Source organism: Dromaius novaehollandiae, chromosome 7, assembly GCF_036370855.1.
Source record: "Dromaius novaehollandiae isolate bDroNov1 chromosome 7, bDroNov1.hap1, whole genome shotgun sequence".
Taxonomy (NCBI): domain Eukaryota; kingdom Metazoa; phylum Chordata; class Aves; order Casuariiformes; family Dromaiidae; genus Dromaius; species Dromaius novaehollandiae.
Window position 1 is genome coordinate 16,049,257 of NC_088104.1, and position 27,764 is coordinate 16,077,020.

Consider the following 27,764-nt stretch of genomic DNA (forward strand, 5'->3'; position numbering starts at 1 on the left):
AAAGATCTGTAAATCACTTTCTTCCTTGCTGCGACAAACATGTAGAGGTTTGGCACATTGATGACATAAAGATTTTGGATTTTTATGATACTGTTTTTTAGTGTATTAAAACGTTGGAAATGCCACAGCATGTGAATGGTGGAATTTTGAGAAGTAAATCTTGAGCTGTCTGTCTTGACCTGAGCTGAAGATCAGGTCTTTATGCCTTTAAATTAAGAAATGCCAAAGACTTTCATAAGTCAGAAACTACAGAGAAATCTTTAGCTTCTGAAAGGCAGTTTAAACAGTACAAGTCCCTATTTCACTGAGGTATCATTTTGTGCTAGTTGTACTAGTCCTGATATCTACAAACAAGGAAGAACTTGTTAGGCAACCATGAGACAGTGGAGTTCAGGATCCTGAAGAGGGAGCAAGGCAAAAAGCAGGATCACAACCCTTCACTTCAGGAGAGCAGACTTCAGCTGAAGTGCTGCTTCGAAGAATCCCTTGGGAGACAGTCCTGGAGAGAAGAGGGGTCTAGGAGAGCTGGTTGATTTTCAAGGATCATCTCCTCCAGTTTGGGAATGGTCCATCCCAGTGAGCAGGAAATCAAGCAAAGGTGGCAGGAGGCCTGCATGGGTGAACAAGGATCTGCTGGCAAACCTCAGACATAAAAAGGAAGCATACAAAGAATGGGACCAGGTGACCCATCAGGAATACAGAGACACTGAGCATGCAGGGATGGGACTAGGATAAATATGGGTCCACTGCTGAGTGGGGTAGGGGACCTGGTGACAAAGGACACAGAAGAGACTGAGGTACTGAATGCCTTCTTTGTCTTAGTCCTCAGTGGTAAGGCTGGCCTTCAGGAATCCCAGGCCCGTGAGACCAGAGGGGAGGTCTGGAGCAAGGAAGACAACCCCCGGTGGAAGAGAATCGGGTTAGGGAAAATTTAAACGAACTGGACATACACTAGTCCCTGGGACCTGAGGGAATGCACTCACAAGTGCTGAGGGAGCTGGCTGATGTTGTTGCAATGCCACCCAGCATCTTTGAAAGGTCGTGGCGCTTGGGAAAGGTTTCTGAGGACTGGAAGAAAGCAAACATTAAAAATATCCTACTTGGCAATGAAATATCAAAATTTGGCTGAGTCAGCTACTAAGGAAAGGATGTTCAATTACAATAGTCCTTGAAACATTTTGCATTTCTCAATCAGGCTTCCACCTCTTGCATTTGGGAAGATCAGTTTGACAAAGCAATACACTATGTAGCTGAGGCAGTCATCTCTAACTCCCAAATACATCCGCTGTAGGACAGCCTGGAGGCTCGTAAAGGGGAGAAACACAGAAAGGAATCTCACCAAAGGAGAGGGTGAGCTGAGAAAAAAAAAAAAATACTATTAAGGTGCAGAAAAGCTGGATTTAGCTAGCAGTAAAAAACATACTGGTTTCTGAAACATACTGGACCAAAGAAGATACACTGCCATAACTCCAACAATTTCATCAAGGGCTTGACCTCTCAGGTTTGGATCTGAGTTTGAAACTCCCAGCATGTATACTGCTTTGCCCAGTGTTTTGGCAGTATTCATTTATAGAAAGGGTGGAAGCATCCTCCAAATTTGAGTAGCTTTTAAAATAGGAATTAATTCCTGACCGCTCTCTGTTTTGAATCCAATTTGACCACCATAGTTCTGCAATAGAAAGAAAAACATCTCTTCTAGGAAGCAGTCCCAAGTAGAGACTGCTTCTTTTTATGGGATTGACTTGTATATCTGTGTCTACAAATGTAGGTCATGTCTGTGTCTGTCTGGTCTTTCTCTCCTTTTCCTTCTTTCTGATATTGTTTCTTAGGTATCAAAAAAATTGCTAGGAATGAGAAAAGCTCCCAATGGGCTATTTGGTTCAAATGCCTCTCTATGATTCCTCTACGGATAAACTGAGAAGACACTTCCAGATGTTAGAGTAGTGTGAGCTTTTCTATTTCCTTTTAAATGTACCCTTAACAGATTTTCCTCCTGAAGATGTAGAAGGCTAAGCTACAAACACACTTTATTTTTCAGAGGGCTTTCTGGTCCATTTCTCCAGTTCTCCAAATCACGTCTGGAGAACAAATTAGAATTCATTAGGGTAAGACAACACTTCTGCCTAAGCCACAATACAGTAGATCAAATAAAATAAGTCCTGTTTTGTTTAATCAACTGCAGATCCTTTTGGGAAGACAGATGAAAGGGAGCCTCTCACCAATGCAGTCAGAAGTGATTCAGCTGTGATTGGAGGTAACTGTTTTTAAAGATTACAATTGAAACATAATTCTGTCAAGGCAGCTATCTAGGATACTTTATATCTGGGCCCCATAAAATCCTTTTTTAACATTTTTTTGTTTTAGTGATCTAATGGAGGTCTGGTGGAGGTCTGGTATTTGATGGATTTATTAGCATCATATCCCTATAAAGCTACCTAGATAGATTGGCACCTGCATTACAGACTAAGCCAATACTGGCGGCACATGGTGTTGGGTACTGTCCAAAAAAGGCATTATGGATATGGAAGAACCTAAAGGTTTTCTAAAAATACAAATAAAGTCTGAGACCCAGCTAACTTGCAATTGTTTTGCACACCACTCTGACAAGAGCCTCAATGTCGTATTAATACATTCTCTATTTCTTGAGCTCTCTATTTACTCATTGGTACAGTGGAATTCACTAGGTCATACAGAAGCACTTACACACTAGAGAAAGTTGTTCTTAAAGCCTCATGTGTGGGTTTCATTTCTCTTTAACAACCTAGAAGGCAATTTATCTGTGTTTAGTTTACAGGATGCCCTGGAGGGAGCTGCTTTTGATAATATCTAGATGCTATAAACCAAAGTGTACAAAGCTCATTCAAGGTTTCCAAAGATAAGGAAGAAAATGCAACAGAGCAAGAAGTTGTGCGAGCATAGAGATGTAGTTTTTAAAAACTAATCACACTGACCCAGCCTTACTTCCAGTGAAGGCAGAATTTGACCTGAATTTAGAAGGTCAATTACATCAATGCTCACTGCTTTTTTAAGTCTCACCTAAAGTAGCAAAATAGAAATAGACACTATCAGGGAGGGTATGATGGAGGCAGATAACCATGTGCAGACTAAGATGAATTGATTTATTGTATCCACTAAGTGTTGTCCACTGCTAACGTATTTCTGAGGTAATTGGGTTTTTTTAATTTTTTTTTATGCTTTCTATCTTTTCTTTTTTGCTCTTCTTCTTCAGGTGTAATAGCAGTTGTGATATTTATCATCTTTTGCATCATTGCCATCATGACCAGATTCCTCTATCAGCACAAACAGGCACATCGAAGTAGCCAGACAAAGGAGAAGGAATACCCAGAAAACCTCGAGAGCTCCTTTAAAGCTGACATTGACTTGCAGAACACAGTGAGCGAATGCAAACGGGAATATTTCATTTGATGGACAATGCAGTTTCTTCTTACTCTTTCTCCCCTACCTTTCCTTCCTCCCTTCCTTCCTTCCCTTCCTTTTGTTTCCCTTCCTTTTTTATTTTCTTTTTTTAAAGCCATTCATTTTATGCTAAATTTTTTTTCATTTGGAGAAAGACCGCCCTGCACAGGAAACACTGACAACAGTCACAGTGCCTCATTCTCTGCACAAAAACCTGTCACAGTTTACTTCTGCAGCTCAAGAGACCAGTTATCCCACCCTACACCAAATAAGATCCACATACACACCTGGTTTCTTCTGTAAATTCCTTGATGTTTCAAGTCCCTACTTCCCCCCCCCCCCCCGAGCATTTAATTCATCGCTTTTACATTAGAGCTGGACTGTATAAAATAGAGATAGAGTAGCTGAATACATAGCTCTACAGATACTGGGACAGGGCAGAGGGAAAGAATGAGACCAGAATATATTTTACAGGCTCATTTACAGCAATCATAAGGAACCCGCCAAATTCTCAAATGATATGAATTGATATATATCCATTGACTTCATGGTGTTACATTAATTTATACCAACTGAGAAGCTGGTATGAGGTAAGGAAAAAAACAGTCATTCTCATTAGGATCCTTCCCCCACTCTCCTGTCCTTTTACTGTAACTTTTAGACTTACCAATATTTTTCCAACAGGATATTTATCAACAACAAAATGTCATTCCTGTGCTCCTCTTTCACCTCCATCTCATAAGGCTGGCTATGTAGAGCATAACTCTAGCATAACTGTAGCTGAAGCATGGAAAATAGTAGCTTGAATCTCCAAGGGTTTTAGGAAGCTGCTAGGACTTAGGTGCTCTATATTTGTCTGAAATGTTAGAAATACAGCATATATCCATTCATGTCATATGGAGGATTATCATGCACTAGGTTAAACACTTTTACCACTGTGACAATGAAAAAAACATACAGACAAGAAAAACAGTTTCAACTTAAACACCCCTTCTGCCAGTTCTTATGAAAAAGAAAGAAAAAATCCAACTGCCCCAAAAAACCTGCATAAAAGATGGAGTGATATTTCCTGTTTCTAGAAATTGGAATATCCAAAGCTAAATATAGAGAGGTCTAATGTGACATCTAAAAAGGTTAATATTTAATCAACCAAGAACATTAAGGAAACATGTAAAAAAAAAAACAAACCTTCACACACTCTACTTTTAATTAATCTTCTCTCCTGTCTCTCCAAAGTCTTCTGTCCTTTCCTGTTTGGGAACCAATACTAAAGACCTGAATCCTGCCTATTTTACTTGCACTGCATGATTGCAGAGTAAGGCTGAAAAAATCTTCCTTTCATTCACACACAATCGTAAGACAAGAAATTGGTAAGACCCTCAAGAGTGAGGTTTATCACACCCTACCTGTATTTGTATGACATACTCCCTTCACAAGGCTGTTGAAGAGTACTTAGAATTTGCTGTCAGGCTTGCAGGTTTCTTTTTGGAGTTGAATCATATACACTAACAACTAAGAAAAAAAAAGTTTCCTATTGTTCACAGTACTCTTTGGATGAGAATTAATGCAAGAGAATTAACTGTACAACTGAATCTCTTTTTTTGCCACCCACACCATTCTGGAGTCATCCCGGGGTCTGCACATGCTGATTCTTTTTACTTAGATTAAAATCAAAGAATCACAGTATGAGGTAATAATCAACAGCCAGCTATAGATGAGAATACACGTGCAGCAGGTACTGGTTTTCCAGGACATGCATTAATCACAAAGGTGTGTAACTGGTTATTTTTTGATGGGAAGGAGGGATAGACAAGGAAAAATAAACAAATGACAGTTTGGAAATGGTGATTCTTTAACACTTCCGTTAGCAGACATGAGAGAAATAGAGCCTGGTAAAGCATATAAAGCAATCTGGAAATTATATCACTCTTAGTATGAGGAGGAATATATACCAGTGAGGCCAGCCCAATATCCATCAGCCTAACCAAGCCATGGCCCTTCTGCCACATTCCTACATGATACATGATTATTTGAGTGTTTCTGCATGATGAGATGTGTAACGATGGGCTCATTAGCTGCATTCCTTTTACGTTGCTTTGTCTTTTGCAGTGAGATCCTGGCACAGCAATTCTCCTCTCTCCCTCTTCCCTTGCCCCAGATAAAGCTGCCTTGTTTTGCTTGGTGGGGAGGGGAGGAATAAGTAAGTACATGGGCTCCTTCCTGTGCCCGTGTTTGAGTCATTTTACTCGAAACAGCTTCTGTATGAGGCAGCCTTGAAGCCCTAATGTACTTAATAGGCCTGATGAAAAATGGAATAGGAAGGAGGTGAAAACCCACATTTTATACAGCTGTGTTTTTCTTCCCCCAATGTTGTCGTGTATTATTCTCTGGCCAAACCGTCAGATACAAATCATCCTTCTACTTTGCTGCATATTAGTTTCTCAGAACAAAGTACTATGAAGTGCAACTATAAAGCCTAAAGCAGCCCCAGTGATGGAGATGCTGGAAAAGGGAGATTGAGCAATGAAGCAGAGTCCTCTCATGTGTCCAGGGACTAAATTGCTTTCTGCCATTCTAGGACCTGAGTGTGCAAGATGCTGAGCTTTCTGTGGGAGGATCAGGTTGCCATCACCGAATGTAGGTATCAGAGCATTGCTGCAGACATTTCAGGTACATCTTTGTCGAAACATCACGTTGAGACATAGTTGAGCACACTCATTCACGTAGAGGTGATGTTGTTTCCTAGGTAACTAACTTTAGGTCTTTGATCTGATCTAGACTTCTAGATGGACTTAGGACCAACGTATCCAAAACGTTTTAGAATGTTTGAGGCTCTAATGAAAACAGCCACTGGTTAAGGTGATTTGAAAGTCAGCTCAAGTTGCTGATGGTCCACATCAGGAAGAAAGAACAGCTCAGGGTATTCCTGGGACTCTGCATCCTGCATCCATCAACATTTTCTCTCAAAATCCTCATGACAAGATATAACTGCTCATTCACATGCAAACCTATAATGCAAAAACAGTGAAGAAGAATCAGCCTAGCAGTCAGTGACTCAATCCTGAGCTAGACAGAAAGTGTAAGTAGCATGTAACATAGCCCTGACCTGCCAAAACAGTGTAAGTTGTTTTATTTATGTATTTTTCTTTGTCTTCACTAAACATAGTCCAGACTGGTAAAACTTCTTGAAAATCCAGCTATCTTGGTGCACATCTGTAAAAAGAAAAAAACTACACATACATAAATGCATGCATTAGTATACAGAAGCACATGCATCTCTACCTATGGATATAATGAGATGTGACTAAATATAACCTACGTAGTTGGTCAAATGGACACATTTATATGGATGTGCCATTTAAAATCCTATCTTCTAAATCAAGATGTTATATTCTTCTAATTAAAAAGCAGCAAAAAGCAGCAAATAAGCTGCCTAGGAAGCAGAATACAATGGATTAACTATATAAAGCAAACCCTAATACTAGCTCCATTTTTTTTTTCTTTTTTCTTTTTTTGGTTACAAAAATGCCTTAGTGAAGGCATTATCTGGTTTACTTTGGTACCTGTTGAAGGTAATTAAAAATAGATTTTTTTTTAAAGAGAGAAGAGATGCAGTTTTGCAAAATCTTCCAATGTTAATATTACTTTTATTTTCCACAATTTAAACTAGACATATTTTTCCATCTATTGCAAACCACTTATAATATTTTTATTAAAATTGATCTTTAAATGGGGGGGGAGTGTTCTCTGCTTTCTTTTTCTTTTAGCTCTCATTTTAGAAAACATTTTTCAGTAAACATGGGGAATAATAATTTTAATATATACATACATCTCAGGTTTTTTTAAATGGAAAACCTGAGTATATCAAAGACTTGTTTGGAGGCTTTTTCGTTTCCTTCTCCCAAGAAAAGTTTCATTAAAAAAAGGAGGCTGGTAGAAAGATACCAAGTCTTTCCTTCTCCTGGTGATGTGATATGAATTCTCTGAATGTTATTATTGCTAGGCAGGGATTTGTAGGTTATCCATTTTTTTAGACACTTAGATATGGATTTAGACACTGCAAATTCCCATTATCCAAAAAAGGTTTAGCCATTAAAGGGCACACTTATATTTAGTCATGCAAAGTTTGAGTTGTGTGCCTGGAAGGACTGAGTATCTTGATGTCTGGCTTCTATAGAAAACAAATGAAGGCTGCCCATCAGAAACCTATATCCTACTGACCTTCAAGGAGAGGCTGCCACATGACTAGTGTCTGGGCTTTCAAAGGAATTTAATCTCCTGAGGATATGAATCAATGTTGAAGTGGCTAAACAAGATGAGCACTTGTTTCAAATTAGTTACAATTGGAGTTTGGCTTCTGCATCACTGTGAAATGTGTTAGGATCCTACAAGGTGCCTAAATACCTTTGGGAATCGAGTCCCACGTCTCTCTTGAAAATAAGACATTGATCCTAAGTCACCTATGTAATTTACAGTATTTCAGCTGTCCTTATTTACTTACTGGAGTGAAGGTAGTGTGAGTGTTTTGAGTAAATTTTTAACACGTACACTTTTTTCTTTCTTTTCTTGTTCTTGCTGTGGTACAGCACTTACAGTATGTCCACAATGAATACAAAGCCAAACAAAAGGCAGGTTCTTAATTCATGTTGGCTATACCAGGATTCTCATCTGGGCAAAAGTAACTGTGAAAACAAGCCATGTAGAGCCTTACTTTATAAGATTGTTTTCAATCTTGAGATTCCCCTGTCATTTTATTTACTACTGGCCAAAATTCAAACATGAGATGCTTTGTCTCTGTTTTACTTTAACCTGATCTAGCCAGAATTAATCATAGAGAGGCATCCTTCTCTCCATTGATCATAGAGACAGGATAGACACCTAGTGATAGATGGATTATTTAGAGCACGGTCTGCCTAAATGGAAGCATCTTACACTACTCATGTAGCTCCAGCAGGCACATCTGCACAGGGCTTACAGGAGACCTCTTCCTTTATGAAGTGCTGTCTGGGATCGGGACAGGAAATGTTTCTGCATCTAGCATTACTATAGGCATCTCTGCTTAGGAAATTTGTGTCTACTTTTAGGTGGATATATGAAAATTAGGTTACCAATCACCCATTTGAGTCAGTGGACGTCTGGGAGGTAATTTGTGGATCTTAGAGAGGAGAGATATTCATTTATTTTAGAGTGAGATGACTCATTCTCCAGGAGCCTTTCATTGACTAATAGTGGACAGATATATGTAGATTTCATAATTTAAAACTAAATCAGACCCATAAGACACCTTTCCACCTCTAGGTGTCTGGTGCCATTTGAGATGAATCTCTGCAGGTCCAGTAAGGGTGCAAGTCTCCTGCCTGTCGTGTCTCATATCTGCTAGCTCCAAGCAGATATGTCTGATATCTGTCAGCATTTACAGTAAACACCTTTCCAGAAGCCTTAACTTCTAAATGAGATGAATCCTTGAAAAATCTCATCTTCAGAACAAAATCAGCCTTCCCTTTGATCAGTGTAAACCAATGGTAAATGAGCTGAAGTGAGTCCTTCACCCTGGATTAAGAGAGAATAACAGGAGGCAGGATTTGACCACTTTGTACTCCACCATCTCATGCCATTGTTGTGTGTTGTCTTCACCTACACAAAGCTTACACTGAAGAACAGTTTCAAGTATTGTTCTGTACTGCCAGCTTTTCACAGACACAAGAGGTCTTTTTTGTTTTTTTGTCAGAAAACAACACTTTGTAAAAGACTTGAGCAAAAGCTGAGACCTCGCGAGGCTCTCTAAAACAAGTGCTTTTTCAAAGCTTTCACGCAGTTTTTCAATACCTTCTTATCAAGCAAGCAAAGCAATACAGTTACTTTCCTGCCAAACCATGGGCCTTATCCCACTTCTTTTGAGGTTGGTGGGAGATCTCTTGGTTAACTACAGTTAGAGTTGCGCTGTGCCCTTTGGAGTTTTTTGTTTTCAGTAATATCACAGCCACACAGCTTCAAAGCGGGATCTGCTTCTTTCAGTTCTGAACTTTGCTGTGCTTCCTTTTTTAATGAAAAGTTTTCCACATCCCCTTTCGGTGTGGGCGGCCCCCTCCTCTGTGCTCCTTTTGTACATGAAACTTCTAAACACGCTCTTCTTTTGGGTCTGAAATAGCATTTTTCTTTGTTGTTTATTTTGAGCCATGCCTGTAGCAGTTTGGATATTTCTATGTATTGGTACTTATTTTTGTGATCTTTTGCACTAAGTTACTCTGACGAAAACAAAAAATGGGGAAAAAAAGCACACTTTCTGGTGAACTATTGTAATTTGTAAGCTTGTCATTTGTTGTTGTTATGTACTGAGTCTACAAGCCAAGCTAAAGAAGGATTAAGGCAACAATTGGTGTTGACATTGTCACTCATATCTAGTTCACCTCTATTTTCTTTTTCTTTCCTTTTTTCTTTAGCATGTGGGAATATTGAATTGGTGGTAGGAGACAGAGGAACTTGTGGCATGATTCTTACTAAGGTTATGGTTTTTCTCCTGGCAGTCACAGAAACCAGAAATTTGAAGAAATTACATGATTCTCAAAATATCAGCCTCTTGTTCAGTCAGAAGGGAAACTGCAGTCCATTGTAGAGATGTCTCCTAGGGATGGAGACCTGTAGGGGAGAGTGGGGACATGAACTCTCCAAATTACAATTCTGATGTGGCAGTGCAGTGCAGGAGGGAAATACACTCAGTAAGGTTATGGTTCAGCTGTTGGAAACTCTAACCTTCACATGGATGCAAGGGTTTCAAATCTTTTTCCACTATTCTGTTTTGCCATGAAACTGATCAATAGTTAGCCTGCAAAAACTAAGTGTTAATTCTCCAGGTGACCCACAAAGTATCAGAGGTGTGCTTCAAACACGGAAGAGGATTTCAAATATCTGGCTGATACTAATCAGAATCTCTCCACTGAAGTAACTGATTACCTCAAAGAAGAATTTGGGACGATGTCCCTCAAAACAATCTTACTGTTTAATCAAATGTTGAGTACAACAGGTGGTCTAAAGAATGGCATTTACTTAGAGACGCTCCTCCCACTATTCTCTCACTTACTTAAGGTGCTTGTGGCAGCCTTTCTCTAGATCTACTGCTATTCACATCCCAATGCCATTTGCTTCTTGGTGTGCTGGTCATAACCCTTTTTGTGGAGTTCAGTTGCACAACCCTAAAGAGAGTCCATCTGATACAACTTCTGCATGGGAAATTATTTACTCACTTTTGCATGCCAAGGCCCTTTACACTTTCTTCTTGCATCATTTAGGCAAATCATTTTCTGACGTGCTCTGTCATTGCTGCCAGTGCTGAGCATATCTATCATTTAAGAAAAAACTTACCACTTCTGAGGTAAAGCTTAGACACAGCCAGTCGCAGCCTCACATCCAGCTCACGGAACAGAGGAGTATGCAGACACCTAAACCCACTCCATGAACCTTCAGACAGAGGGTAGAAGAGCAAGCAGGTATGTTTATTCAGGCATCCAGCCATAAAAATTTCTGCTCTGTGAGTTTTGCAAATGAAATCTTTAACATAGTCTGTTTTTACATGATAGCAAGAGGCTAGACATCCTAATACATGACCTGCCTTGAAACCCACTTTGTGAAACAAGCAGAGCCAGCTTCAGACCTGGCTGTAATCCTGTTGAGGTCAATGTAGATACATCACAGATGAATTTAGCCTCAGACTGCCCTAGGCAAGGCCAGTGATGATCTTCTGCAAACTGAGCCTGACATATATGAATTCAAGTCAGGACCTTATATTCGTCATCCCCTACTGCTGTCAAGAAGAGTTGCATTCACTGCAATTATGTGTGTCTTCTAGCAAAACTGTGGATAAAATTCAGGATAAGGCAATGAACTTCAGCCCCATGTAAGTCTGTGACATGGCTTAAGTCACCTTCAGGACTTTCTGGAAATGTGTGTAGGGGGAAGGGTGGTCTGTTACCAACAAACCTAGGAGCCCACCCACTGATTTTAAGAGGATTTTATGGGTTTTTAATGGAACCCAACTCTGGGTGGACTGTGGTGAAATGTATCCTTTTTGAAAATTGAAGGCACCCTAATAGGAAGAAAAAAATAAAAGAGCAGCCATACAAGCTGAAAACTGAGATTAATAGTTTAAAAAAGATTGGCCCTTTCTAGAAAAGGACCCTTCATCATTCGTTTTACTTTGTTCTACTCAAATTATATTATGTAAATCTCTCAGAACACTTCATTTCAATAGCAAAGCAAAAAAAAAAAACTTTTTCTTTTCTTGTAATAGTCTGTCCAAGGGTAATGCAAGAGTCTCTCAGTTACAGTAAAAAGCAAAATGGAGATTTAGATTATTCCCCTTTCACTATCTGGTTTTCTAAAGAGAATTCCACAGGACGTTGCCTCAGTCCAAGTCAGTTTTGTAGACAATGTAACATGTCTTAATACACTGTATGGGGACTGGGAAAAAAATTAGCCTTAGCTTCTTTTGTTTTCTATGGTTACTGTTGTACAGAAGAAAGACTTAAACTGTAAATAATGTATATTTAATAAAAAGAGACTTTTGTATGATTTTGTGTGGAAGACAAATGCCTCCTGTTGTGTTTTTATTTTATTTTATAGCTAAATGGACATTAAAAATGGTAATTATGGAAAAACTAATTTTCAGGGTTTTACATGTTAACCCTTAGCCAACAGATCTCACTGGATGTTAATAAAAACTGAAGTGTCCACAATCTGCATTTATTGATTTGAGCTATTGTTAAAAGTACTGTCACAGGTGATCTGATCATCATCCCACATCGCTGACATTAGCGATTAATGCTGGTTTGCAGCACCTACTCCAGAGTGCACAGCGCACAGATGTCTCCGGGTTAAAAGTCACGTCTGGAGATGTGCTTTAGTTCTGACTGCAAAAGGTGCTCAGTGATAGCTTTCCGGGCACACAGACACACACACACATGCACACACAGCCTCTCCCCTGTGTGTAAGCACAGAGGTGTGCCTCGCTGTGTCCGCCTGTTCGATCTCACACAACAACCGCAACTTCTGGCGTTCGCAGGGATTCCCACTCGCACGCTGTCATCCTCACACACATCTCTAGTATGGTAAGTTGGAGCTGGCTCGATCTCAGTGGTTCTGCCTTAGCATTAGGCTTTCAGTCTCATTGCTTTGGGTGTTTTTCCCCCCGCCATGGGAATTAAGGACATAAATCTCTTAGGCTGCTTTGAAAATCCCAGCTTTTGACACTATCATCCAAGAACCAGTAAACACTGACTTAGAAAATAGTGAATTCTAATTAAGTAGCGTGCAGAGCATTTTTTTTTCAAGAGGTCCACATGCTGGGATTTGGCTGCATCCCCATCCCCAATTTTCAATGCTTATGCATGCTTTATTTGAATCAGCTAAAGCCTTTTATATTAGCAGATGAGCTGTGGGTCTCATTACCTTAGGATTTTCTACAAGAGAAAATTTCTTCCTTCCATTTTGAGACCGGCTGGCATCCAGAAAAGAGGGTGTCTTCTCTGGTTTTATTAACAACTGTTTGCGATCGTGTGTGGAGCTGTGCTGTCGGGCAGGATACATGTGCAGTACATCCCAATCCACACTTAGCCATGCAAAATGAGTTGGCAAAGCCTGCCTACCAATAGCTGCTCCTCGTGTCCCCTTGCTCCTGGTGGGGGTGGAAGGAGTGTCAGGTATCACTTACGCTCAGCTGACTTAGCAGACTCTTAACATTGATAGCCAAGCTATTTTTCTTGGTAAGGAAGAGCAATGCCCAAACAAATTTTCTCACCTTCTTTATTCATGGCTAGCATAGTGGATGTGGTAACCTCAGGAAAGCCTGTAAGGGCAGTACCTACTACAATTTTAGTTATAATCCAGCCCTTGGAAATTAGGTTTACATGTTTAAAGTCTGGAAAAGTTACCATGACTTCTTTTCTGTTTTTTGTTTGGGTTTTTTTTTTTTTGACTGTATTTTTTCTCTTTAACTCCTTTGATAGCTCCTTTAGCTCCTTCTCCTCCCCTCCTTTTGTGAATTTATTATGCTTCCCTTCTTTATTCCTGAACACTCAAGTGATGAGTTGAAGACAATAATCAGTGCTGCATTAAATAGTTACACTAGTGTGATAGAAATACATATAGTTAGTTGATGGGCTGGCAACATACCATCAAGTGCAGTTTATGCATAGTCATGTCTGGAAGAGGAGCCAAGAGGTCATGGTGGTCAGCAGATAAAGTTATCACCAAGTAGCCTTCTTCCTCAGCATCAGCTGAATAGCATTCACATGAATAGCAAGTGTTTTATGTGGAAGCCTTGTTGCTTTAACCAGAGGCATATTGGCAAATGCATGCAGGCAAATACCATTAAGAGACCACTGCTGTGAAAGAAATGCACACGAGCCCTTCTACAGCTAGCCATGGTATTGTTTGCTTTTCCCCCAGCGTGAGTACTAGTCTGCTGCAGTCAGTGCCTATTTTTCTATACCTGTTATCCTAGCAAGAAATCATAAAAAGCAACTATACAAGGTCATGTTGTTCCTCCAGCCTTCCATGCTGGTGATGTCTGTATTTAACTCTTCTTAGCCTAAGACCATTGTTTGTTTATTTCTTTCTCAAAGCCTGAGCTAAATAGCCTTTGCCTCAGTTTAAGCCCGTTATATCTTGTCCTACTCCCAAAGGGGAAAACAACTCGCTCCCTTCCTTTCGTGCAGCAGCTTTTCTTCTGTGTTTACCAGCTATCTTGTCACTCCAGCTCCCTCACACTCTTCAGTCATCCCCTTTTTCAGACAAACAGTCCCCAGTTCATTTTCATCTTTTCTTGTTTTCATGTTTTTTGTACCATATACCATCCCAAAAAGCAGCCTGAGAGGAGCATTAGCTGTTGGGGGTGCCAGAATTCACAGCAGCATGACTAAACTACAGGGTTTGGCGTCCCCCCCCACCACCTCAAATTTCTTTTCCTCAGACCTGCTCCCCAGACCCTTCCTCACCCTCCTTCCTAGCAAGGCATCACTAGAGTGGCATCACTAGTGACAGGGCCGAGCCCTGTCACAAAGCAGAATCACCAATCGGGCACCAACAGTATGATTTAGTGTCTACCGCGAGCAGCCCACACACAATAAGTGTTACTGTGGCAAGAAATATCACACCATGTGATGGCTTACAGTGCCTTTGCCTCATTAGGAGGCACAAAGGGGCAGTTATTTGGCCATAAGACCAATCCTGATTTCATTCTCACTGTGCAAGGTGTTGGGCAATAGGAAATGAGGACCCGACAGGTCTGGCAGAGATCTCTGCTTTACTCTTCACATAATAAGTAGAACATGTCTAACTATGAGGTGGCTGCTGGGTCGCTGCAATAGCTAAGTTACAGCTTTGTGAAAAAAAAGGACATCTTTAATGTGGAAGGAAAGAGGATATTCTGTGTGTTTCATGCTTCACTGTAAAATAAAATGTAATAAACAGGACAGAGCAGGGAACAAACAGGATCTGATGGAGACAATATGCATTTAAAAAGGGTGATCAATGTATGATGGGCAACAAGCTTCTGCGTAACAAATGAAGGATTCAGCTTTAAATAGTTCAGCTTTAATAACCTAAGCTAACAGGCTGCTAGCAAGCTTATATGGTTAAAAAGTGAGACATTTTTCCTGAATGAAGAATTGAGCAATTGAGCAGAACATTAGGCTTAGGGTAAGAAGACAAGCAACAAGAAAACAAGTGCACTGTACAACGGACTTCACTCCCATGTGGACATCAGTGCTGGGCAATGGTGCTAGGTACTGATGCCTAAAATATTACAGTTCCCTGATAAGACAACTGCTGGAGGTGGAGGGACAGAAAAATTTTTCTTATTGACAGCTGGGGAATTTGCTATTTTTTAATGAGTAATTTTGGATTCCACTCTAAGTCTTGCTTAGGACCTTCTATTCATTAAGGTCGTATCTTTCCTGGATTTGCTAGAGAAGTGAGAAAGTCAGGAACATTCTCTCTATTGATTTCTCTCAGTCATAACAAGCCATGGTGAATAGCCACAATGAGCAGAGGCAGGACCATGGGACGTTTCTGCCTCAGGATGCATCTGAACCTAGACACACACGTGCCCACCTCTGTGGATGTGATACGTCTCAGCTTTAGGCAAAATACTAAATAAGTCCCATGACTAAGGCCTTCAATATACATCACATAATTATCTATGTATGCCAAGTGTAATGAAGGATGAGGCTGTGCACAAAAGGTACAGCCTTCTGCTTATGAAGCAGAGAGGAGCTGCTTCACCCAGGCACTGGCTGTGCTTCCTACCACTACTGCTGGTGCCCAGGCAGGAGAGGCACCCTCTGGCCCATATGGTTAAGCAGAGATCTCCCCCCACTTGTTAGCCCTGTCCTCCTTGGAGGCTGCAGACTAACATGAGCATGGAGAGATACCTGCTGCCCACTGTGAGGAGACCATATAAAAAGCAATAGAGAAAAGTTGTGGCTCTGTCTTTCCCATCACCACTTTTAAATGCCCAGCAAATATTACAGTAAGGTGGCTATTGCAGAGGGAAAGAGACTTTTTATTCTTTTTCAGAGCAGACCGCAAGGACCCTTACAATCTGACCAAAAGGTTTTTCAGCTTCATTAAATTAAAGGAGCTCCATAGCCAGAACTGAGAAAGCCTACCAAAGGGCTTCATCTCCCTCTGAGGGCAGAAGACAGTCCTGGCATCTGAACCCAGCGTATCAGTTTGAGAAACTACTGTGAGACACCAGGACAGAATCAGTCACTCCTAGAGCTCAACAGTGTAATATATGCCATATGCAATTCCCCTCTGAGGGAGGCTTTCCACGTCTCACTGAATGAAAAGCACTCAGATCCCTAAGTCCATGGAAAAAGATTTCTTCCTTCACAGCTGGAGAACCTGGGTTTGCTGAGTCAACAGAAGCAATGCTATGCTTCTTGCCTTTCTTCCTGTGAGGAAACCACTCTTATGATGGGAATAATGCTGGTATTATCAATTTTTTTAGAGCTTTGTGAATCTTTCTCATTAATTGTGCAGCTCCATGAGAAAGACTGTGGAAATGCTCTTCAAAGAAGAGCTGCAGCAGCTCTCAGAAAATGTCAAGTACGATCTACAAAGCAGGTTCCTGCTGCCATCAGACCCAGTATGTCCAGCAGTAGGACAGGCCTTGGTAGATGTGGATGGCTGTGTTTCGAAGGCAGCCCATCCGGAAGTGAGCCAGCTGTCCCTGAGTTCAGGCATGCTGCAATTTCAGAGCAACCATGGGTAGCCCCAGCTATGTGGGTGCGGCTGTTGCACCCCAATAACGGCCAACTTGGGGAGTGGAGGGAGCTCCTATAGAAAGAGGCTATTTCTCAGCACAGAGAATGGGCAATATTCACAGAAGAGCTATGTAGATACACCAAGGAAGTGGTTTCCAGATCTAGAACCATATTCAAAGTGGGTTTTCTGAGTAAGGATTATGTTCCTGGCCCAGTCTATCAATGTATTAATCTGACCTAACCAACAGGAGGGGGTTGCTATCCTGGTAGAAAATTAATTAGTTTTAAATTTGTACTGGTTTTGACAGAGCTCTCATATAATGCTAAAATATTGTTAGAAGACTGGTGATTGACTGAATATTTTTGAGGCTTTGTGCACTTGGGACCCAAATAGCTATGATGTCCTCTGATCTATTGACATTTGCCATCTTGCACCAAAAATCTATTGATGTTAGTGCATAAGACTAGACCTTCTGTTATCATATGTCTATTGGGTCCTTTCTTAGAGCCTAGTACCAGAAAAAAATCTCTAGAGAAAGGCTAGTCTATGAATGGCTAGCTTGCAGGCTGCCAAAATGCAAAGAAATAACAGGATTGCCCTTGCTTCCAAACATAAATGAAAATTTTGTCACAGATGCTAGGGAAAGGGATCCAGAACCAGAACTAAACAGAATTGCTCAGCCTTAGGAATTTGGATCAGACCCACTTCTAGTAACATTCAGAGTTTAAATTTAAAGCTCCCATTCCATACTAATCTAATTGGTTCAGGTACGATCAGTGGGCAGGGATTGTACGAGTGTGTCATTTGCTCCCATGAGCCTTGGGGTGCACAGCACGTCCAAAGAGTCTGACACTGCATATGCAAAAACATTAGCATCATTAACTTTGCAGGTTCAACAACATTATGTATAATCAAAAAACAATTGACTTTCACAGCTAGAAGGCTCTATCATACACATATTTAGTAAGTGCAGGTGCTCTCTCGTGCTGTTACCTTCTCACTAGCAGTATCAGTATGCCTGATAACCAGGAGTCAAAATACACGCCTGCAGTATTTGGAGGGTGTAACTATGAAGACACTGCTGGGACCAGAAAGTGCATTTCTAGTGAGAAGGTAACAGAGAGAGCACCTATACTCACTAAAAAAAGAAAAAGAAAAGCCAGGGAAACAGGTAGTTTAAGGGATAAATTTAAATAGATGACTTTCTAAGGTTAGACAAGGTCCTTAGCTAGATGACAAGTTTAAGACATGAATGTGAGGTTAAAAATCTATCCCGACTGGGTGACAAGGATGGGATTCAGCTTGTTGACTGAGACACCTAATTTAGGGATTCAGTTCACTTCCTTAAAATAAGGGTCTAGTGTCATTTTCAATACCCGAGGCAAACACTTAAGTTTGGCAGACCTGACAGAGAACTTATGGGTGACCAGTCATCTTCTGGAACAGTCGCTGGAGACGAGGTATTGTATCCAAAAATGTCTAAAATGGCATCAGATGCTGATATTTAGGCAACCAGATTTCACCCTGAGCTCACATGTTGACACATAAGTGTAAGTAAATGTCTTATTCTGCAAGCTGAATCCCAATGCAATTTCAAGCTTTGCACAAAGTAGAAGGAGCAAAAGCCAAATAAGGAAAAAAACTGTATGCATGGAAACATTTAAGTTGATAGCACTACCCCTGTCAGGATGCTGGCTAACACATACATGACAGAAGAATATGAAATTCCTTAAAACTGACTTTCTGTAGGAAACCCTGTAACTAGCCAGTCACCGCATCAGACTGCACCAGGAATGCAGTCAGAAAACCAAAATCTACAATAGTAACGACAAACCAAGGGCAAAGCTTGATTTCTGTGTGCATGACTGTACCAAAGAAAGAAAAAAGTGAGATGAAAAGCTATGTGAAGATAACAGCTTCGTGCAACTCAAAAGCACCATAAAGACATCTGTGGCAAGCACACCCATGCGCACACACACACACACACATACACCCACACTCCACAGAAAGAGGCATATGCCTTACGAACTTAAATACTCTTCTGTATCAGTAACACACCTTTGCACACTACTTCAAAAACACTAGCCTCTGCACCATACACAGCTTTGTGTTGCAAATGCCTATTTTCTGTCATCTGTGCATTTTCACATACACTTGCGTACACACAGACACACACAGACATGCACGCCAGTGAAATCCTGCCTGCCTTGGCCAGCCACAGTGCTGGATAACCCCCTGACTTTTTGAACAGCATGAAGCCTGGATCAAGTTTGCTATTATATTCTTAGCAGTAAAGGCTGCGAAAAAGGGAAAAAAGTGTTGCTAGCAAACATCTGTATCTTATGGGCAAAAAACAAATTTCAAGAGAGTACTGCCAGCAGGCAGATTTCTCAGAGGTACAGTGATAAAGGAGCAGTTCAGATTTAAAGAAGCATTGAACTAAAAATAATCAGGATAGTAAAAAAAATATTGAACAGCTGTTTTTCACAGCTAATGTTCACCATGTACAGGCTGGAGTTATTGACATTCAGGTGAAACAGTAAAGATGACTGCTTTCCGAAGGACTTATATCAGGGCTTTCAGGACACAGTGACATTTCTGCTCAAAACTGCACCTGCCTTCCTTCCCACTCTACCCCACTGCTACACAGGGGCCTGTAAGCAATTGCTCAGTACCCAAGTCAAAGGTCACTAGAAATCAGTAGGATTTTCTCCAAAGACTTCAACAGCTCAAAACTGTCTTCTCAGTCAGAGGGCAGCTCTCCTTTTTCCCATCTGTGTTGTTCCAGGGGCTTTCCTACTATTAGCCAGAATCAGCACATAGCCCAGCTCGTCTTTCCGTAGCTTCCCTGTATACAGCTTAAATCCACTGAAGTGTTCAAAAATGCCTCTCTGGAGAGCATATATTTATATTTTATCTTTATATATAAATAAAGCCCTTCTGCATATTAGGTGTCTTAATTTTCTCCACCCAACCAAAAGATCATCCCACTAGTTTGCACTGCAGAACAAGCTATTCAGAATAAACAAATTGCACCATAATAAATTCCTTCCTAGTTCAGGGTGATTATGCTAGCAAAGAATTTCCCACTTACCCTTCACCTAATAGTCTCTTCATAGTACAGTTAACTAATGTTGTATGTGGGCCAAATTCGCTAGTAACTATTACGGACGAGATCACCTTGAGCGCTCTGCATTTATATCATTATAAATCTGATGTAATTTTATGCTACTCAGAAATGAAGCAAGCCCCATATTGCCACTGATTAAAGCTGAGTTCTGCTTTGCAACCTTCTGACTAAGTTCTGGCTGAAATAAAACAACATAAAATAATAAATGATCTTCCACCTCCTGCATTTACTTATCCTTGGGGGCCTGGGAGAAATCTGTTATTTCTTTGTTTGTTTTTCCTAACTCCCCAAAGCATTAATTAACTGCTTATATTTTTCCCCACCAAATAATAGATAGTGATGCCATTTGGTAATCCAGCTAGGGCATTTATCCCAGACATAGCATCCTTCGTCCTCAACACACAGCTTCCTCAGGATTACAGTTAGTGCATTACCTTCCAAACCATTACCACAGTGTCTCAGCATGAATTTCCCCAGAAGATTTCTTAGATTACCCACAGATTTGGTTTCTGAAGCATTAGCACTTTTACAAATTTGATTTAGTCTTCTGGTTTTGCTGATGGTAGCTAGGTGGTCTCTGAAGGCTGAGAACTGTCTCTTCCTCTAACACAGATATATTCTTGCCCTCATCCTCCAGAGATACCTACATCAGCACTTGTACCAGCTAGTTCTGTCTGTTTGCTAACTTCTGAAGTCCTTATTCATTTTTTTTTTTCTTGAACTGTTTAACCTGCTCTTAAGGGTTGACTAGACCTAAATAAGCACTCTCTCTCTCTATCTGCCCTATTCACCTGCTTGCAAGGAGAAGGATCTAAATCTTACAAATCTAAACTAAATCTTACAAAAGATTTTAAGACTTGTGCTATACAGCAGGTTAAACTGGATGATTTGATATGTCTTTTGGTTTTAAATTACATGAATTCAGGAAGAGGTGATTCTGTAGCATCACCCCAGAAATGTGTTCCACTAACTGACTCACTGTGCGACTCGGGTAAAATATTTAGTACTTGCTCCAACACAAGCTGAAGGCAGTGGGAATGTTCCTCCAGTTTCAAGGAACAGAAAACCATGGCCTTAACCTCTAAGAGTGTCTGCGTGAGCTCAATTCATGGAAAGATTCTCACTCACTTAATTGCCTTTGAACCAATCCTCTAAGGCACTATAAAATGGAAATCCAGATTTGGGTTACCTAGATTAGCTGCAAGGTTTCATGAACTAGCGTTTCTGAAGTGGCCTGAGTGCTTAAAGGGGAAAGGCCTATAGGAAATAAATGCAACTCTGGGCAATAATAAGAATTTCTGAGGCAGTTTTAATTGAAAAAGAAATTGCAGGAATGTGAAATGTTGGTCAATATTTTCAAAAGGAAATTGTTCTTCTACACAGGCCAAAATGTGTTATTTTAATAAGAGTGTTCAGGTGTGTTCTATTACAGGACAAAAGAGTAAAGGTGAATGTGTTTGCAACTCTGCAAAAGCAAACAAAAAAAGGCCAAAAACCCTGTGTATTTTCTTTATAATATTATGCAGATGCTCATTTGGGATAAAAAGATAATTTGGAATCTCAGGTTTTCTGTGGCAAATAAATATATAGTTTTACTCATTACTATGGAAAAGTGTTAGCAGAATTTTGCTCTTATATTAAGGTATGCTATTTGCCTCCATTTACAGTTCTGATGTCTCTTGTGGTAAAGTTGTTAGGAAAATGATAAGACCTATCTATGGAAAATTGCATAAATTCCACATAAACATATACACCTGCTATTTGTCTCTTTTGTTTTTTGATCACAATATGTATCTCCTGCCCAGCCTTTGTCATATAAAGGAATAATAGGTTATGAAACGTTTATCTTATTAACCTTCTGGGTTTTTTTTTTCCTTTCTTTCTTCTTCCATCTTTAATTAGAAAGCCTTTAAAAAATATCTTCCTGGGACCCTGGAGAATAGTGTGATGACTAATTCCCTGACAGCCTCTCAGCCTTCTTTCATCCTTAATTTTACTCAGACAAACACCAAAAATACATAGGAAACTAATGAATCCTTCCCTGCCACTTCAAATGTCCAGCTATATGGTGATGCAAGGTGGATGCAGTTCCCCTAAACTAGGAAACTCCTCTGGACTTACCATTTCCTCTGACCAAGGAATAGATATTTCTTGCTGGAAGTGAAAAAACATGTCAAGCTTGATCTTCAAAGCAGATTTGATATAAACAAGCTCTTCTTTTTACTGACACCCCATCACCCTTTTTCAATCCAGAAGTTGCTTTCATAATATTTAGTTTCAAAATGCTCTTTTACAGGGACCCTGATCTGCTGCTGGAGCATGAAAGTCCCTCCCTGACTTCACTGATGTTTGGAGTCAGTCTTTACACAGCAGGTCCCAAAGGAAGTTAGCAAAATTTTTCACAAGCTTAGAAATTTAAGGCACAGGTGGAGCTGGCTAGAAAACGATGGGAAGAACAGCATTTCAGAGAATAAAATAGATTAAACTTTAAAGTAAAGTAAATATTTTCCTGGAATCCTTCTCACCTACCTTTTTTTTCTTACCCGTTATCTCTGAAAGCTGCTGAAATGTGTTGTTGGTAATAACACCCACAACTCATGTATGGGGAATTTGAGCTGCTTCAGTAAGGCCTTCTGGTAGGTTTGCAGCAAAACCAGGCCAGTACCTCTAGGAGCCCAAAATCCGAATTGCTTCTTCCAGCATGCTGCTAGCTAGAATTGCTGCTGTAAAACCACATCTAAGTGACTGCTTGGTACCCTGCAGTGCAGAAACACAGCGAAAAAATGTAAGTAAGTAAACTAACTAAAAAGCCCTTTGGATTTACTGTACCTGTGGGAGGACTTGGAAGAAATTAGGAGGACTAGGTCAACAGGGCCTGCAGCCTTTTTGCCACCCAGGCCTCGAAAAGGAAGGGCACGGCGCCGTGAGCGGGAGCATCGCCTCTCCCTGCTGCAGGAGCCACCCAGCGGCCTCAGAGCATCGCCCGAGCCGTATCGCTGCCGGACGCCTGCGAGCTCTTCAAATGGCAGCGTGACGCATGCGGGGGAGGTAGGGCTGCCACGGCACTGATTCCCACCAACATCAATAGTCCTAATTCAATGCTCTTTCGTAGTTGCTGTTCTCTGAAGACCGTCTCCTGCCTGTGCTGCCTTTTCTGGGCAGTGCTTGCTGGAAGGGGAGGAAACACCAGTTCGACGAGGAGAAGGTTCAGGTGAGGTCCTGTAAGCTAGATGAATGCTCCCCAAAGGTTTCTGAGCCCCGAAGACAAACATTGCCAGTCTCTGAAGAGTCATAAAAGGATCTGTGGGAATGATGAAGTCTCAAATCTGTCAAGAGTGTGTTGGAAAAAGAAGGTGGTAAGTCACAGTTTGTGCCTTTCTCTCTGTTATAAGAAATTACCAGGGGTCATCCCATTGCAGTGGTTTTACTTTAAGGCGGCTACTGTCTCAGCAGTTTTCCTTGGCCCACCGGCGAAAGGAATAAAGGATCTTCCCTTCAACTGAGGGGAGACCTACTGCTTTCTGCTGCATCGCAGGAAGCGCACAACGCGGCAAAGGCAGGACGTGTGGCGTTGCGGCAGCTGGGGCGCCGCTGGTCGGGTCTGCCAGGGCCACGGGCTCCGGGGGATGCACAAGGGCTGCGTGCTGTGCACCTGCCTGCTGCGCGCGTGCCTGCCCATCTCGCAGTGCGGGAGAAAGCAGAGGGCATGCAAGTGAAAGCAGACTCCCCAGACAGGACAGCTGGGTGTTCACCCACCTCTGTGCAAGGGACTTTCAGCTTAAAACAGCAGCGAGTTTTAGGAAGAGATCTACAAACAGAATACCATCACAGCCCACAGGAAAAGGATTTATTATACTACGAAATCAGTGCTGCATATTCTTAAGCGCCATCTACTGGTATTTCATTTGGGAACTAGTTACGTGTGTGCAAATATCCCTTATTTTGTAGTAAATCCTAAAATTCTAATAGGCCGGTATGTGGGCAAAAGTGTGAGAGTTCTCTAGTTATGCACAACCCTATTCAGAGGAGGAGAATAGAAAGCAGAAGTGATGCATTGTTTTAACATTATTTTAGCACAGAGAGTGCACATAGGAAAAGCATTTCATCTGCATTATTTTTAATCTGGTTTCCTAAAGAAATCAGACATATGCAAAGTTCACACTGCGTGCCTGTCACTTTGTCTTTCCCACTCTCTCCCCAGCTTCTGGAGTCACTGGATAGTATCAGTGGCATTTGGCGATCAAGATGAGTTTTTAACAATTTTGCAATCCTAAAAGTTTCAGGAAAATATACAGTCACATACAAGATGGGAAGAGAGAGATTTTAGTTGTCTTCCTTGCTCCATCTCCTTTTCCCTGAGAAAAGGCTGCTGCTACAACCATCTCCAGAAAAAAGCTTCAATCAGATTTTCACTAGACAGCAGAGGATTCAGTCAAAACATCCAAATACATAGGAAACTGGACTGCCTTTGTTCTTCTGCTCGTGAAACGGCTTGCTTAGATTTCTTCAGCAAAGTAAGCAAAAGTCTTGAAATGCTACTAAGATATTCAATGAATCAAGACCTAGATCATGTAGCTGAACCATCAGGCCCTAAAAGATTGTTTCCTACAAAAGCTGTGCAAATACTGGATTTTTCTGAACACAAACAGTGCAGTAAAACACTTTTTTTGACATCCTCTATCATTTTAGTCAGCAAAACAAATTAAAAGAATATATATTTTTGGTTCAGTTTTACTCAGAACTCCTCCTTTTGATTTTTTTTCTTTTCCTTTCTTAACAAGCTTCCCTCCCCACCCCTTATTTAAGTCAGTCTTGAAATAAAACCATTATTTTTATTTTCTATCAAAACTTTGTTGAATTTCAAGCCAATTTGCTAAGATTTTAGGTATCTAACAGAAAAGGAAAGGAATTTCTTCAAGGTATTTTAAAGGTACCTTTAGATATTTTCAATACTGAAAACGTTCTTTGAAGATATCATCCCAGCTCTCTCACCTGAAGACTCTGAAGTAGCTCAGGACTTCTACTAAATTGTTCAGAGTCTCCCTGGCAAGTATCTCAGGAGTCATTATGATAATGTGGTCCTTATTTCCAAAGACTAACTGCTTCCTGTCAGAAGAGAAATCACTTTACATGACATTAGTGATTTATGCAGAACATGTTAGTGGTGTTGCCCATCATTACCTACTCATGATGGCCCTTAGTAGGTGAGCAACATTTGATATATGATTCATACTCCCACAGTTCCCACACATTGATAAGAAGGTTGTTTTCCTCAGAGAATCACGAATATTACACACTTTGATCTCCCCTCAGTAATAACAGACCTGGAAAGCAGTTTAAAATAGAAAAGCACAATCCCCTACCCAGCAGTCAAAATATCTGCAGGCATTGTCTGTGGAACATGGTTTGAAGCATATCTTTGTATATTCTCACACAGCAAGCCAAATCCTTATCAAAAGGATGGGTTGATTTTCAAACCATGTTAAAGAAATAGGGACTTGAAATAAACTTTAACTTTGGTAGTGACTGTCACTAGACTATTTGTTACAAACTCCAAAATTTGATGGGATTTCTGTTTAAACCTTCCCCCACCCAGGAAGTCAAATATCTGTGAAATGGTCTGTAGACATCTCAGAATGTAATTTTGTACCAGCAATGGTCCTGACCTACAACAAAGTGATGTCATTTCCTGTGAATGAAAAGAATAAGTCACCATGTGGGAAAAAAATGTCCTGAATGACAAGGTGCAGGAACCAATCTCCCAATGGAGGGGACAGATTTAAGTTCGAGTCTCTGCAAAAGGGGCCCTAACTTCTACAGCACCAAAGCTCCCAGGTGGTTTGTCAATTGTAAGAAATTTCAGCATATGGTTAAAAAAAAATCTACTGATGTGGCCTTTTAATTCTTTCCCCTTAAAATTAATTATAATGCTCTTTTTTACCAAGAGCTCTGTAGACAGAGGAGGGCTGGCCTGCAACTAACTTTCTCCTTCAGGATTCAACATATGCTGGATCATTGCCCAGTCTTATCAGAGGTGTTGCATCTTACTGCCGACAAATTAGGCTTTCTGGCTTTGGGTCTGGCCTTTATAAAGTGTTCACTGGCTGTCCTATCTAGCTATGCTTTTGGGGGCAGAAGATCTGTTTTACATTGTGCAGAGACGGTGCCAAGTATAAAGGTTCTAATCTTACATTGCAATTTGATACAATAAACTACTATTCCAAAGGAACTACCCATGTATGACTCAAACTGCCTGCTCTCTATTCCCTAGACCCCCCAAAAAATCGTTTGTCAGAGCATCCTCGTTCTTTCCCCATATATTAGCGCTAATGAAAATGACCTTTTAATATTGAAAAAAAATCTACATCCTTGTTCAGTTGCACTTCCCCTTCATATTGGAGGTTACTGAGATGTGTATAACAGAGAGAGATGAAGGTTAATTTACTTCTGTTTACTGGCTAATCCCAAAATCCAGGACACTAAAAGATGGAAAGAGAAATGACAAATGCAATCATTCAGCTGATAACTCAGTGGATACTTAATATGTACATATATAATAATAGTATACAATAATATAATATAATAATATATATATAATAATAATAACTATTATTGTTATTAATGCCTTCCTCCCCACGGAAATGTAGCGCGTAGACATTGTTATGACCAGTATAGAATGGCACCAGCACATCCATTCACCAAAGGTCAGATAAGCTTAAAATAGCCTGTGCAACAGGGAAGTTTCTGTTCCTGAATCCCAAGACTGACAGAAAGAAATTGTTGAGCCTGAGACCTCATACTTCAGCTTACCTGAAAATACCAGGAATAAGCCAGGAACTTTGCAAGTCACCAGTGATTTATACACTTTCTCACCTGATCATGAGGGCAAGTGTCAGCTAGAATAATCAATACACAATAGCCCGAGCAGAAATTGTACCAGGAAATGGTCAGATATGCTTACAGAATGGTCAACACCAGAGGTAAAGTCTCCTGGCTCCTCTGAGATGAGAGAGTCTGAGTCTTTAATACAAGTAATTTACTACTTTTATGCAAAGGTTTTCAAGCAAGCCTGTCCCTTCTGTCTAGAAACAGCTAGACTCATTCTCATGGAGGGTGTTAAATAGACTCACAGAGGATGCCAGTATCGGATGCCTTTTACAAAGGCCTAATTTAACACTGAACACTTTGTACATGATGGCTGCAGTCATTTCTAATTATGCCTGCTACTTACCAAGTTCACATCTTTGATACTGTTAGGCCTGGTTTGGCTTTATTTTACTCATTCCTACTTACCATTTTCACCTATATCTCTACCCAGATTTGTTTGTGTCATCCCCAGCCACCATCATATTTCCCTGTATTGCCAAATTTAGGAGAATTGGAATGACATTTATTACCCATCTCCTGCCAATGCAAGCTTCTTATGCTGGCTTACAAAAATACCAGCTACCTCACTGCAGAATACAAATTCTCTAAGATACTTCAGGTCCAGCATTTGTATGGCTGAATCCAATTTATGAAAATTTTCCTAACTCATGGGCTATTAGATCTAGTAGAGCCTGTCTGAAACAATAAGGTAAGTTTTCTTCTCCTCTTTCTTCTCCCTCTCCCCTCCCTTTTTTTTCTTTTTATCATCCTTTGGAAAATATCTATCTTCAGATGAAATACATTCATAAACTGAAATAGCTTGACCTGGAAATATTGCTGCCTTGCTGCAGTTTGTGCACTTGAGCTCTTATTTGTCTTAAAAGACCATGTTTCCTAGTTGGAATATATCTGCCAGGATGAATTGTGGTTCCTCTCAGAGTGAGGAGACACACTGGACACCATGGGGGTCCCTAGCACTCATCCTTTATGGGAGAGGTAATATGACATCTCAGCCAATATGGAATAGCAGGCGGCAGAGACTTAAAGTCGGCACATAGACGCAGTTGACACTTCGGGCATTCAGAGA

At 40.6% G+C, this 27,764-nt stretch overlaps 1 protein-coding gene and 1 long non-coding RNA gene across 7 annotated transcripts in view; one reads left to right on the top strand and one right to left on the bottom strand.

Annotated features, from left to right (window-relative positions):
* CNTNAP5 (contactin associated protein family member 5) overlaps positions 1–11,982 on the top strand; it is a 299,019-nt gene extending 287,037 nt beyond the window's left edge. For all 5 annotated transcript variants that reach the window (XM_026118441.2, XM_064514741.1, XM_026118442.2 and 2 more), the window contains 2 exons: positions 2,183–2,254; positions 3,230–11,982. In XM_026118441.2, the coding sequence (XP_025974226.1) occupies positions 2,183–2,254; positions 3,230–3,426 (269 nt within the window). In that variant the 3' untranslated portion in view covers positions 3,427–11,982. The remainder of the gene's footprint in view (positions 1–2,182; positions 2,255–3,229) is intronic.
* Positions 5,053–26,422, bottom strand: LOC135328845 (uncharacterized). Of its 2 annotated transcripts, XR_010389959.1 has the most exons (4): positions 24,803–26,422; positions 22,340–23,136; positions 6,524–10,872; positions 5,053–6,425 (listed from the first exon to the last, which is right to left on the bottom strand). It is a non-coding gene; the product is annotated as an uncharacterized LOC135328845 (long non-coding RNA). The 2 variants fall into 2 exon arrangements; XR_010389958.1 differs by lacking the exons at positions 22,340–23,136; positions 24,803–26,422 and having other exon boundaries at positions 6,524–22,333.
* Positions 26,423–27,764: the final 1,342 nt, after the last annotated feature.